General features: G+C 42.6%; 1 protein-coding gene and 1 long non-coding RNA gene across 2 annotated transcripts; both read right to left on the bottom strand.

The window, feature by feature from the left end:
• Positions 1-550: 550 nt before the first annotated feature.
• Positions 551-7461, bottom strand: LOC142380646 (uncharacterized). Its single transcript, XM_075466549.1, has 4 exons — positions 7400-7461; positions 3439-3524; positions 2652-2722; positions 551-2422 (listed from the first exon to the last, which is right to left on the bottom strand). Exons 1-4 carry the CDS (start codon positions 7430-7432, stop codon positions 1083-1085), a joined length of 1530 nt encoding a protein of 509 aa, XP_075322664.1. The 5' UTR covers positions 7433-7461; the 3' UTR covers positions 551-1082.
• Positions 7462-7978: 517 nt separating this feature from the next.
• On the bottom strand, positions 7979-12119 carry LOC142380647 (uncharacterized). Its single transcript, XR_012769851.1, has 3 exons — positions 11980-12119; positions 9690-9802; positions 7979-8038 (listed from the first exon to the last, which is right to left on the bottom strand). It is a non-coding gene; the product is annotated as an uncharacterized LOC142380647 (long non-coding RNA).
• Positions 12120-14805: the final 2686 nt, after the last annotated feature.

The raw sequence follows: 14805 nt of genomic DNA on the forward strand, positions 1-14805 counted from the left end.
CCTGACTCTTTGACATCTTTCTTGGTCTTGGTACATTTCCCTTTTACAACCTTTGTTCTTTCAGACACAGTGTGGCAGAAGATGATGGTTGTTCCCAGTCAGCTGAGTTGAATGATCTTTTCAAAGGATTTTTATGATCCTTTTTATCGTTTCAACTGACATGTTTCACTTTTAATCAGCAGCTGAAACAGCTCCTGTAGCTCTGCAGACATCAACTGATTATCAGCTGATTATCTGTTAATCAGTGCATTTGATTAGCAGCTTCTGGCTGCTACTTACCCTCTTAATGCCCAATGAAGCAGCAAGGGTGGTTTTTCACACATTTGTCTTAGCATTTGTTCATTAAATGTTGACATCGTATAATGTGTTGCTCAGCCGAGGTTGTTTTTATCTCAATTTTTCTTTTCCACGACTGTATGCAATGAATTTATTATTTTTTTTTTTGATGAATAAAGTTTATACCCACAGTATTGACAAAAGCAGTAGGTAGAACTCATTAGGCATTTATTTGTTAACATTTCACAATAGAACAGCCAGTAAACACCAGTTAGTGTAACTACATGTTTTGCAAAAAGTTTCTTTTTTTCCCTCTTGTCCAACAAGAGCACATAGAGATTCCTGGTCAATGTGGGAACCTCCCTGAGCTTCTTATCATGAAGGCATTCGTGGAACTCAGCAGGATTTTCACACAGATTAATTAAAACCTACAAAGACTGACTGCATTTCAGGAACCTTGTGATCTCCTTCCAGTCCTTACATCAAGGCCCGGATGAATTCAGGTAACGACACAAGCATGACCTTTTACTTTACCTCCCTGAAAAGCTTATTTATACACCTTTTATTTTTTTTTTTTTACATCAATTGAACACTTATACGACCTTCAGAACAACAGCTCAGTATTTTATATTTAGGTTTTGTAGCTTTTAAACTCCATTGTTAATTTAGTGGCTAACATTACACTCGATATAATTACACTCCACACCAGACAACTGTTAAAATTGAGCTTAACAACATAAATTACAGGCTGTTGAAAGCTCACATCTCTCAGTCCATTCCTTCAACAAGAATTTTTTGTCGCATCACTACTTTGGGGAAAGACGATCAAGCCTGCTGAAGAACAATCGACGTCCCAGTTCCTGTTCAACCTCAGTTGGCTGCTTTACCACGAACCCTAAACTCCGCAGGCCCCATTCTGGCAACACTTCAGGCCATAGTTTGTCAGTCATTTGGTTGCTCTCAGAGTCGTGCAAGGTATTAGTGACCGTCACCACAGCAGAATGACTGGGCTTCACTTGCTCTGAAGGAACCGATAAAGAGCCAACACTGTGACGTGGTGGAATACCACCAGCTATTTCTGGCTGGCCCTTTACTTCTCCAGCAAACCGATTCAAATGAAGAAATCCACCTTCTTTTCCAGTGTCAAAATCTGACTCACCAACTTCACAAATCAGATCTGTGAGCCCAGCTGAATGAGCAGACTGGTCTGATTCTAACCCTCTGCTCTGTAGATTACCATCTCCATCTGATCCTTCACTGTTAGCAGAATTGGCAGCTCCAACTGGTATTGTGTGAGACATGGGGTTCACGGTTTTATGAACACACTTTATCTGTTCTAACAACAAGATAGAGTCAAACGTATTGGGCCCAATCCCACCCTTTCCCAACATTCTGACTTGAGGAGAAATACGAATGTCAGTTTCAGAATTATTTGTGGCGTTTCGCTTCCCTTTATCCCTCACACCAGAAGGAATTGTATCATTTTGGGGACTAAAGTTTTCTACACCAACAGCAGAATATACAAGACCATGTCCGCTATCACTTCCCCTTTCTTGATGAACTGTACCATTATTTGAACTACAACTAATGTTGGCACTGGTAGGACAGATTGGAATGATGGGATTTACTGCTTTAGAATGATCACCCGTAGCATTATACTCTAAACTAAAAGGGGAATTTCTCAGAGCAGCAGTGGTACTAGAACCATCTTTTCCATCATCACTGGACAAAACGGTCACAAAATCATTTCTAAAATATGGGACCTTGTCATTGGCTTGAGCAGATTCTTTTTTTCGTCGTCTACTTTCATCTGACATGATGTTATCTGGTGGCTGATCTTTCAGCTGGCTGGCTGCCTCTTCCAGGACCTCTTCGCTCTCACTCCCCTGCTTCTCCGATGTTCTCTGCCGGCTCCCTGTAGCCACCTTCCATTGTTTTTTGTCAGTGAGAGCTCCTCCCATTTCCTCTTCACTGTCAATCTTGGTCCAAATGTCTTTATAATGCACATCCATTCTTTCTTTCCCCTTCTCTTCTTGATCCAACTTTCTCTCCTCCTCTGCTTGAAAGGACATATCTGCCATCCTTGGTTTTGCTTTCTCTTTTTGTCCCACAAGCCAGCCCACACTTCTGACTCGGTTCTCGAAAGCTGAGGAGAATAGACGCATTAGAGACAAGTCAAATAAGATAGAGTAGATTTCTCATAGTTTGTTAAATGAGCACATAGACTGCACCAGTGAACAATATCACAGAACCATCTATACTGTGACTAAAATGAATCAGTGTTAGCTTTTTATGATTCATTTTTGTAATGTGGTACCAAATCTCCATCTGATGAGGCAGAATTAGCTTAATCTGATGACATTCTCAGAACTTACAGCCCTCTGTGTCAGCGCACACAGAATTACAGCAGGAGCACACCGATGATGAGGCTGCCAGCTCCTCCCACCTATATGCCAAAGAATGAAGCAGTCTGTTCATTAGTGCAAATTGATTCATCAAGCAGACACAAAACAGTGCAAAACTTGACCTTTTTTGGGGCCAGGTAGAATACATTTTAACGATAAAGCATATTGAACCAGTTTTATTACTATACAATTGTATTAACATTTTAAAGTACTGGCTGGCTGCTCCTGTTAAAGCCTGGCTGCTCCTGTTAAAGCCTGGCTGCTCCTGTTAAAGCCTGGCTGCTCCTGTTAAAGCCTGGCTGCTCCTGTTAAAGCCTGGCTGCTCCTGTGAAAGCCTGGCTGCTCCTGTGAAAGCCTGGCTGCAGCTGTTAAAGCCTGGCTGCAGCTGTTAAAGCCTGGCTGCTCCTGCTGCTCCTGTTAAAGCCTGGCTGCTCCTGTTAAAGCCTGGCTGCTCCTGTTAAAGCCTGGCTGCTCCTGTTAAAGCCTGGCTGCAGCTGTTAAAGCCTGGCTGCTCCTGTTAAAGCCTGGCTGCAGCTGTTAAAGCCTGGCTGCTCCTGTTAAAGCCTGGCTGCTCCTGTTAAAGCCTGGCTGCTCCTGTTAAAGCCTGGCTGCTCCTGTTAAAGCCTGGCTGCTCCTGTTAAAGCCTGGCTGCTCCTGTTAAAGCCTGGCTGCTCCTGTTAAAGCCTGGCTGCTGCTGTGAAAGCCTTGCCAAGTACAAACAATGTTTTAAAAACAATTTTAATGAAAAGTTACTAACCTGCCAAATGCCTTGTTGTAACTGCAGGACTTTGTGATGTGGGAAACATCAAGACCGATTGACAATGAACAGTGGAGGTACTGGACCTACACACACACAAACAAACAAATAAATAAATAATAGCAATTAATCAATCCTCTCAGACATTCTTTCATGCATTCCTTCTCCTGATCTCAGTCTCAGCCTTTTCCAAACTGCCTCCACCAGCTTCTAGACTGACGAGTGTCCTGTTCCTATATTAATCCAAGGCTCCGATGCTCAATGATGTTGCAACTAAGAGTCTTACCACAAAAATGATTCATCATCCATGTCAGTGTTTTTCAATAAGTATTTCACTGGAAATTAAGTCTGGACCAATATAAGCTATATTTATAGTACCAGTGAAATGTTTAGATGTCCTCAGTATTGTTCTGAAAGAATAATACATTTGGAATCAAATGGTAAATACAATAATAAAATATGTTTTATTAACCATGACATCCTTCCAATGCCGGTTTGGCAATGGTATTATCCGGGACCTATCCCGGCCCAAACCATCGACCTGGACTGCTTGGCCCATGGGGAAAATAGTTGTAACTAATTTTTGTCACTTATCTTATTCTTGCATTAATATCAATTCAACTGTAGTCTGCATAAATTCACCATTGGAACGCAGCCGCCTGCTGCATCACAGCAGATTAAATAGGTTCTACCATGTAAGGGAATTCTCTCCTCCCAAATGTTTCAGATGGTTTGGCCCATGGCTCGTCTTTTAAACAACAATGGCGCGAAACAGAGCGCGTCAGTGATGGAGGGTAGAAAGAGGCCAAGTGGAACAGAGAGGGCTAAGCTCAAAAAAAAGACAGGAGGTGGCACCCAAATGTGCCAAATTGACAGATATTTTCTCAAGACAAGCTGGTAGGTTACTGAGAGATATGGATAATAGGCCTGGTTGTGAATTTGATCAAATAGACTATAACGTGGCGAACGTTTGCAATGTCAACTCAACTGTCATCTGACAGCTTTTGTTGTTAAATATGTAAAATCTCACAATTTATATGATTTAGAAGTGTATTCCTATATTCAAAGAAGAACCGAACACTTTCTTTACATTCCAGTTCTGATGAATAATTGCTTAATGCTTTATCACGCTTTATCTCCTCATCAACTGTAGCCTGCATTCCCACAGGCGCGCACATGTGGTTACTAATGCAATATTAAATAGGGGCGATCACATTTGTTGTTGATATTTGTTATTAAATGCATCTCAAACATGCAATTAAAATAAATATAATTATTTAGAAGGACTGTATGCAAATATTGTACATGGTTCGCGTGCGCAGGGACAGGGGCAGTATGGGCAGCACGAGCACGTTGGGGTGTTTAGTTGCCTTTTTTAATTACTGGAGAGTCTGCACGTGCGTTCTATCCGCGGGAATCAGCATCATGTTTCATGTTCAAGCCTTTCTAGCATCAGATCAGCAGACCACTTCCAGTGCTACTGATGATCCCAAGGAGGGCACGACTCCTGAAGGGCCAGGTAGAGGAAGATACTGTAGTTAGTCAAGATAGACATTTGTGATGTAAAATATTGGCATAGAGAAGAAAACCATAAGGTGGTAGGGTGGTAGACTAAATCATGCAAATCATTTAACACAACCACAATTAAATAAATAAATGAATTAATCAGTGAATGAAAGGATAAATAAAGTGTGTCATGTTTTCCAGCAACATAGACAACTCTTAATGAACATTTTCTGTAGCCTCAGAGGATCAGGTGCAGTCTGAAGGAGAATGCACTCCATATCAGAGTGGCCTGAATTTGAATTAAATTCCTGGAGTGAGAAAATGGCCCACCCCGGCCCTGCATCCTTCTCTCTACCCTGGAGGGAATGGGGGTTTCTGGCTCTGCACTCTCCATGTTCTCATCCTACCTGACAGATCGCTTCTACCAGGTCACACTGAGAGGGTCTGTGTCGAAGCCACGTGGGCTCACCACCGGGGTTCCCCAAGGTTCGGTCCTGGGACCTCTTCTTTTCTCCCTCTACACATCATCCCTTGGTTCTGTCATCCACTCCCATAACTTTTCCTACCACTGCTATGCAGACGACACCCAGCTGATTCTGTCTTTTCCCCCTTCTGACACCCAAGTGGAAGCACGCATTGCTGCGTGCCTGGCAGACATCTCGGGGTGGATGTTGATGCACCACCTTAAGCTCAACCTGGACAAGACTGAGCTGGTGTTTCTCCCGGGGAAGGCCTGCCCATTCAGAGACCTGGCCATCACCATGGATGACTCTGGTGACATCAACCCGGACCGCGAGGAATCTGGGTGTGACCCTGGACGACGAACTGTTGTTCTCGCCAAACATTGCATCAGTGACCCGTTCCTGCCGATTCCTCCTCTACAACATCTGGAGGATTCGCCCCTTCCTCACCGACAAGGCAGCACAGGTGCTCATCCAGGCTCTTGTCATCTCCCGCCTGGACTACTGCAACTCGCTCCTTGCTGGCGCCCTGGCTTCTGCCATCAGACCTTTGGAGCTGGTTCAGAAAGCTGCTGCTCGTCTGGTGTTCTACCTCCCCAAGTTCTCCCACACCACTCCCCTTCTCCGCTCTCTACACTGGCTCCCTGTCGCTGCTCGCATCCAGTTTAAGACTCTGGTGCTGGCCTACAGGGCAGTGGAAGGAACAGCTCCATCATACCTCCAGGCTATGGTCAAGCCCTACATCCCCGCCCGACCACTTCGCTCAGCGGCCACTAGGCGCCTGGCTGCCCCGTCACTCAGTGGTCCCTGCGCACCATCCACACGGTCACGGCTTTTCCCTGTTCTGGCACCCCGATGGTGGAACGATCTCCCGACTGATATCAGGACAGCTGAGTCGCTGCCCATCTTTTGCCGCAGGCTGAAAACCCACCTCTTCAGGAAAACTACCCTGATCCGTCCTAGTTCCTTACGCACTTATTGTTTCCTCCACCACTGGCACCCTCTATATTTTCATTACCCCCTACCCGAACCAGGGTTTGCATCCCCACCCCGCTGTGACTGGTGTGCAGTTGGTGAGAGGCTGAGGTACCTGACTTATCGCACTTACTCTAGCACTAGTTTTGCTCTTAGCTGTTTGGTATTGGAAGGAAATGCACTTATGATTTCTTGTGACCTGAAGTTCTTTTGCCTACCGATGTTGAACGCACTTATTGTAAGTCGCTTTGGTTAAAAAAATGAAAATGACCGTAATGTAATGTAATGTTTCATATTTCGGATTCTTTAAAAGAAGTGCCCCCCTTCTGGAAAGCTGATGGCTGTACACTCAGCAAGGCGAGCACTGCGTGCTGTGCAGACCGAAGTGCAGACCGAGCAGTCCCCTGCTTCCGAGCAGTAAACACCGTAACAGGTGCGGCTGTCGGCAGGTGGCAATCACGTGATTCAAGGGAGAGAAAATAGCGCCAAGTGATTGTGAGGTTTGACTTTTTTCCTGCACAACGATTTTGTGATGCAATTGTATTACTCTTTTGAACACATATTGTTTTGAGAAGCAAAACGCTTTATTTTTTAAACCCCAGCCAACTAACCAGACTACCTTCGTCAAGGCCAAAACGAGGCTGGAACTCGGCTCACAGGACGCAGCAGGGGGTAAGAAAATGTTCATAAATAATATTGCTAGTATAGGATGTCATACAGCTTCATGTCAAAAGAGGCGAAATGTCCCTTTAATTACATTTGTGCCACATTAAGTGTGACTGAAAACGTTTGATTCTGAAATGACCCACAGGTTTAACCCTTGAGTAATGTTTTGGATAGATTGAAGAAATGCAAGGCGAGCAAACATGTCATGGAGTAGAGAAAGTTTTTGAGAACAGAAAACATTCAGGGTCTCTGGGAGGTAATCGACAAACAGGCTAACATTTATACCATTGCATAACCTGCCGCTGCTGTAACCCCCCCCCTCCCAAACTTGCACCAAATTGTTTTGCTCTTACTTGTGAGACTCCTCTGAACAGAAAGGCATCCATTGAGAACTTCAACACACTACCCCCTCCTGACAGGAACTGAGAGCTGCTGCCCTCCCTCTGGCTGTCCGTCATGCAGCTGCAGTGAGAACACACAAGCTAAGCAATCAGGTCAGGGAAAACAGCTAAGCAATAACTGCTAACCCATGTGTATGGTTAATCTTACACACCCATAGTTGCTAATAATATCCACTGTTGGCGAGCTGTTCGGATCTTCAGAGTTTGTAGCATAACACGAGTCCACAAAAAGCCTCTCTCCAGCCAAGAGAGTTGATGCCTGAGCCACAAAATACACGGGTTCCCCTAAAAAGAAACTGTGGCCTGGAGGGAGGGGCTCCCACTGGCCTGACAAAAAGTTGGAAATCTCTTATCTGAAGCACTTTTTTTTCCCAATCCTGCAGGATTTGGGATTTGTGGTCTATAGTCATAATAATTTAACAAATCTGTCAAAAGTTAAAAAGGAAAATCAAATACGAGACAGAAAGGATATGGAAATGATACTTACCATTACAGACAGTGAGACTGAAAGTTAGTTTACTTCTGAGACTCTTCAGTAAGGTTGTCTGCTGAATTTGTGGTCTGAAGCCAACTTGATAAGAGTAATGAAACCTGAAACAATTATTTTCACATTAAAACCAACAGAGACATACAAACCACAAGGTCCACCATCTTAAAGTTTTTGGTTTTGGTTTCTACAGCACTTCACTGTTGTATTGCTCTTGATGTGCAGATGTAGGTTATCGTGGAAGTCAAATGGTTTGGTCCATTAATGGCCGTCTTTCAAACCCTCTCACAATATGACCTAGGACCACCCCATTTTGGTCAGTATGCAATCAGTTTAAAATTCATTGACTTAAATTATCAGCATCATGGGAGGTACCCCAGCAATCTAGGCCTAAAACAGCTTAACTATGGGATGTTTCAGGGTCACGTGAGCCATCCCCAACTACTTCCTGAACTCAAACTGGCAGCTGGTTCCACACGAGAGGGGCCTGATAACTGAAGGCTGAACTGAAAGCAGCATCTCTGAGTGTTAAAGGGATAGTTCGCCTCTTGACATGAAGCTGTATGACATCCCATACTAGAAATATCATTTATCAAATTTGACTTACCCCATGCTGCGTCCTGTGAGCCGAGTTAAAGCCGAGTTTTGGCGTTGACGAAGGTAGTCCGGGTAGTTGGCTGGGGCTACAAAAATAAAGCGTTTTGCTTCTCAAAACAATATGCGTTCAAAAGAGTAATACATTTGCATCACAAAATCGTTCTCCAGGAAAAAGTCCGACCTCACAATCGCTTGGCACTATTTTCTCTCTCCCTTCGTATCACTGCGGGCTATGTAGACCGTGCAGACCGAGCAGTCCCCTGCTTCCGAGCAGTAAACACCGTAACAGGCGCGGCTGTCGGCAGGTGGCAGCACGCAGTGATATGAAGGGAAAGAAAATAGTGCCAAGCGATTGTGAGGTCTGACTTTTTCCTGGATGAATGATTTTGTGATGCAAATGTATTACTCTTTTGAACACATTATTTTGAGAAGCAAAATGCTTTATTTTTTAAACCCCAGCCAACTAGCCAGACTACCTTCGTCAACGCCAAAACGAGGCTGGAACTCCGCTCACAGGACGCAGCAGGGGGTAAGTCAAATTTAATAAATGATATTGCTAATATGGGATGTCATACAGCTTCATGTCAAAAGAGGCGAACTATGCCTTTAAGCGTTGAATGCAGCTTGTTGAAGGATTGCAGATATGTATTGCTAAAATACCTCCATTTTATTTTTCTGCCGCAGAGGCTGAGAGCGACACGCATGAATATCTTTGTGATAGCACAAGCAGGCGCATCACGTTAATATCCCTTAAGATCATCCACTGGCCCTCTTGTTATCTCTAAAGTTGGTCATCGTCTCCAAATGTTGGTCATGTTCAAAAATATAAATTTTTTTCTGCATTTCCTTTGCCACTCATTTATACAGCCAACCAACACACAGTTGTCTAAAAAAATTCAAGTTGCATAAGGCAGAATTATACTGAAAGTCTCGGGTGTAAAATGTTAGTACTACAGCAGTTTGTGTAGCTTTCTCCATTTCTCTGCAACAAAGGACTTTTCCATAATCTGGCTTGTTCTGGTGCGTTCTGCTGATGTTAGATCAGATTGTGATGTAGGAACTGGAGGCAATGTCATTGCTCCTGGGCTCTGGGTCACTTCACCTGTCAGTGGTGGTTTTAATCTTGTTTAATAGAAACCAAAAGGTTGAAACAATTACCTGTTGTAATGGCAGTGGATTGGAAGGTTAAGTGGAAAAACTCTGATGACATAGTCCTGTGGAGGTGAGGCATAGCTCATTAAATGGGTATACACCAGCTGACCACCAACAACCTGGGAACAACAAATTGAATAACCATAATCATTTTCTTTTTCCATTTCATAGAGATTTAATGCTTCTGGACAAATCATTAAGTCTCACATTTTATTCCCTAAAAAAAAAATTAAGGTCAACTGTTATGCTTGGGCAAGATGAGCTGACTGAGATACATTAAATAAAAAATAAATAATTTAAAAAAAACAAACAAACAAACAAAAAAAAAACAGAAAACATGCTGTCAGCTGATAAACTGAAGGACAAAGTTGGAAAATTATAATCAGAATTTATGTACTTGGAGTTTAGTAAATGAAAAAGTCTCTGAAAAGGAAAACATTTATGACTGGCATTTAATACAGTTGTCTCCACTTCACTTCATAGAAGATTGTTTTTTAGAACTAAATACCAAAAATCAAATGTCAGAGTTAAATCAACTCATGCATTTATTTCATAGCTTGCACCAATCATATTTCAGAATGGCACCATGTAGATGAACATCTGCCTAATGGGACTGTTTTCAAGCTTTCCAAATTCAATTCAGTTTTATTTATATACCGCCAAATCACAACAAATGTCATCTCAAGGCACCTCAAAGATACAGCCCAATTCAAGCCAATTACTGTATCATTCATTGTAATACAATTATAATCCAATTCATTAAATTCCAAATTAGTCCAATTCATACAGAGCAAATTAAAAAAAACAAAAAACAAAGTTGCCTAGTGAAAGACACCAACAGATTGCACTGAAACATTGCCTTGATCCAATCCCCCATCGTGAGCGTGCACGAGGAGACTCCCTTTTAACAGGAATAAACCTCCATCAGAACCAGAACCATGAACAGCGCAATCTGCCTGGACCGGCTGGGGTTTGAGAGGACAGGAAAGAGGGGACAACAAGCACCGTAACACCAGGCCCGAGATACCTGCTGAGAAAGAGGAACAATACTTACTGACAACAATGATGTCATATGTACATAGAGAGTAAAGAGAGCAGAAGTGCATCATGGGAGGTCCCCCAGCAGTTTAGGCCTATTATAGCAGCATAACTATGGGATGTTTCAGGGTCACCTGAGCCATCCCTAACTATAAGCTTTATCAGAAAGGAAAGTTTTAAGCCTCATCTTAAGGTAGAGAGGGTGCCTGCTGGGGGACCTCCCATGATGCACCTCTCCTCCCTTTACTCTCCATGTACATATGACATTATTGATGTCATTAACTTGCATTTCTCTTTCTCAGCAGATATCCCTGACCTGGGGTTATGGTGCTGGTATGGTGCCCTTTTGGATTTGGTTAGATTATCAATGTATTACAAGAAATTGTACATTAATCGGCTTAATTTAGATTGCATATTTGAAGTGCCTCAAGACAAGATTTGTTGTGATTTGGTGCAATAAACTGAATTGAATTTCAGACAAACTCTTCTCCCCTGCTGGCAACCTTCATAACATGAAGAAACTTTCAGTTCAAACCGCTCAGTTGGTCTTTGACTTTAGGAGAGTCGGAAACTCCCTGTCCCTACACTGATGCTTTATTTTCTCAAAGAGACGTGACTGCAGCCCGTGCTCCAGCATCAGATGCCATGGGGAGACGACCCAGTAAGAAGTTAACCAGCTCTGTGATTCCGAAAATCGATTTATATACTTTTCTTTCTTTTGCTTGATTTTGTGATATTGGTGTTTCGATTGACAGTGTGAACAAAGTGCTGTATGAGCGAGTGTGTGCGAGTGAGAGAGAGAGAGAGAGATTTGGGGTGTAAAAATCTGAGTGGTGGACAGGATTAACTGTCCTCTGAACAGGTATGTTACCTTCACCTGCTGTGATGTCAGTGGTTTATTTGTAGATGTAAATGTACTTTATTTATACAGCCCTTTACAGACAATCCTTACGATGTACCAAAGTGCTTTACAGCAGGTAATAAATAAAGAGAAGAATAAGTAAAAACAAATAAAAACAATAAAAGAACAGTGAAAGCAATAAAATACAACAAAATCGAATAAGATCAAATAAGATAAAAGTGTCATCTTACTACTGGGTATTAAAAGCAATCCTAAATAGGCTAAGTAGGTTTTTTAGCCTAAACAATTTTGTTACTTGGAAAAGTTCCCCAAAGGGAAATTAGAATGTTACAGTATTTTTTCAAAATCTAATGTGTTGGGGTTAGTGAGGACATGTGCTCTCAGTGGTGTCCTGACCTTAAGCTCTCCGCCACACTCCATCAGGCCATAATGGAAGTCCAGGTAGCGAGAGGTGACTCTGTTAGCTTCACACGAGCCCAGTCGGAACCGGGACGGCACGCTCCAAGCGCGCAGCTGGAAGCGGTCCACGCGCACAGTGATTGTATCCATCCCGCACCAGACCTCCACAGCGCGGCTACCTCCGTCTTGGACGCTCTGGTGTTGTGTTGTTGGCGGTATCAGCAGCGCGGAGAGTCCGACAGGAAGAGCCGTCTTATGGGGAACAGGCTGAAAGAGCTCCGGTGGCACCAGTGGCCCCGGTGCGTGCAGGAAAACGGGCAGGCGGTAGAATGAAGGGCGGGAAGCCCCAGCCTCCTCTGCCTGCATGGGCTTTGCCTCCTCCAGCCATACCTGGTGCGGAACCGGAACTCCCAGCGTACCGTGAAACAACCTCCACAGAAGACAGACAAACGCCAACATGATCCGAAAACAGGAACCTCAAGAGCACCGATGCGAGTCCAGCTGGGAGCGCGGGAGTCAAGCCTGGAGCTGATCTCAGCCCACGCTTCAACTTCATTATCACACCTGCTGCAAGGTTGATTGGACCTGCTCTGCGAGAGGCGACGGAACCTCAGAATGTTGTGGACAGAACCACTGTGGGAACTGTTGCTGCTTCAACAGGAGGGAAATGAACTGAATGGGAGTGTTGGTGCTCTCTGAGGCTTTGCAAGAAATGAAAGATAATTCAGTTATCAATGACCAAGCAACTGATCTATGTGTATAGCACACACACACACACACACACACACACACACACACACACACACACACACACACACACACATACATATATATTTATATATGTATATATATAGCACATCAAGTAGTCTCTCTCAAGTACAGACAGGAAAAGCTTAATAATCAATTAACTTTTGTCCGAGAGGAGAAGAGATTTTTTTAAGACAAATTTCTTTTGGAGAGGGAAAAAAAACAACAACTCTGTTCTATTCTCTGTAAAATAATATGAATTCTCACATTCACACACGGAAAACAGTGTTCTGATGTCCTGCCTGGTGAAAACTAAATGTGGTAATTATATTCAGTTTCAGCATACCTGAATGTACCTGCAGTCAGACTGGTTCTTAGTCAGCTCAAAGTGTGGCAATGATAAGTTAACTGGAAGTTTACTATTTTTTAATAACTATTTATGTTCTAAGTTTATGTTTTTGTTATTAAATCGTGGAAAAGCAGAGTTTGAAGTGTATTTATTGTACTTTTGTGTGCTAAAGTGGATCAAATTAAAGTATGCTTAATACACTTCCTTACATGGCTGTGTGTGTACTAACTAATGTTTGACCAGTAAAATAAAGGTTACTTTGCTTTATAAGAATACTAAAAATCTATTGCAAAAGTGTCACCAACATTATGGCAATATGTTCTTAATTTATGAACAGTATGTTCAATAATACTTTTTGCACATTTCTATCAATAAAAATCAGTACTTAATAGTAACTTACCAACATACTCCTTTACTACTTGATGGGTTGAAATACAGGTGTAAAAAGTGCACGTAGAATTAGGTTCAAATGTATTTTAGAATATATGAAAACTTTAGGATATCCAAATATCTATTTTTTCAAATTTACTTTCAGTTCACTGCAACAAGAATTATTCTGAGAATAAAATTTTAAAATAAACATAATAGATAGCTTTATCTGGAAGTATATTTTCATTCAATTGTGTAGGATCCATGTCAATTGTATAGGTGTTGCCACGGTGATACGCTGGGTTTAGATCACATGGGCACAGCTATAAAGAGGTGCTCACTCACTTGTGCTCAGGTGGAGAGGAGGGAGGAAAGGCATAGCCATCATTTTTGTTCATGCATGTATGCACGTACGCAGCACGCAGTTATATTGCCATTTAATGTTCTAATGTAAAAGTCTTTATCAATATGCATATGTGCTGGTGAAGAAACGCATGAAATATATATACAAAATAAACATCATATACACGCACCAGGACTTACAAACGCAGCGTCATACAGGACCTAACTGCTTTTCCCTCTGGTGACTTCCAATATAGTAGATATTGGAAGTCGCCTGTACAAATAAAGTGTAAGATGGATAGTACAATTATATTAAAGTGTGTGAAAAGTGTAGTTATGAAAAATAGTTTCAGAGACAAGTGATGCCACTCAGCAGGTAATCCTGCAATCCTCCATCAGTTATGGACCTAAACGTCCAACTGTCGATCAGCAAGATCCATATTGTTTATAAAGGGGAGAGAACATAGATCAAGAGATCACAGAACTGTTATCTTAAAGTAATACTATGTAACATTTCTACCTTAAAATAACAGCTTGAAAAAAATTGTGCAGCTAGAATGAGTTAATATTACGATTGGCCTGTCTCCTATGCCCTTCGGGGGTCTCAGTTGGAATAAATGCGCTATGTAACTTTGCTGGACCGGCCCGGGAGCTGAGCGGAAGTACTTCGACTTGCTTTCTGGCACACCTACCGCAAAAACAAATAGACCCCTCTCACGCTCCCAGGTATAAGGCTAAGCTAGCGCAACATTGTCAGTACGATCATCGTGGCAGAGGCACCGAAGAAACAGAAGAAGACGTTGACTGATGAAGCAAGGAAGAGAAAGAGATTTACGACAGTGTCTTAACCGTACATTACCTCCAAGTCTGTAGGGGGAGCTCCATAATGGCCTTTTTGAGAAGTTACATAGTATTACTTTAAAGGTGGGGTATGAGATGTTTTCTGGAGCATTTTTTATCATATTGTCTGAAAACCTCCTCACGACCCCATTGCACCCACTAAAATAGAATGTTTG

This window comes from Odontesthes bonariensis, chromosome 5 (assembly GCF_027942865.1).
Source record: "Odontesthes bonariensis isolate fOdoBon6 chromosome 5, fOdoBon6.hap1, whole genome shotgun sequence".
Lineage (NCBI taxonomy): Eukaryota > Metazoa > Chordata > Actinopteri > Atheriniformes > Atherinopsidae > Odontesthes > Odontesthes bonariensis.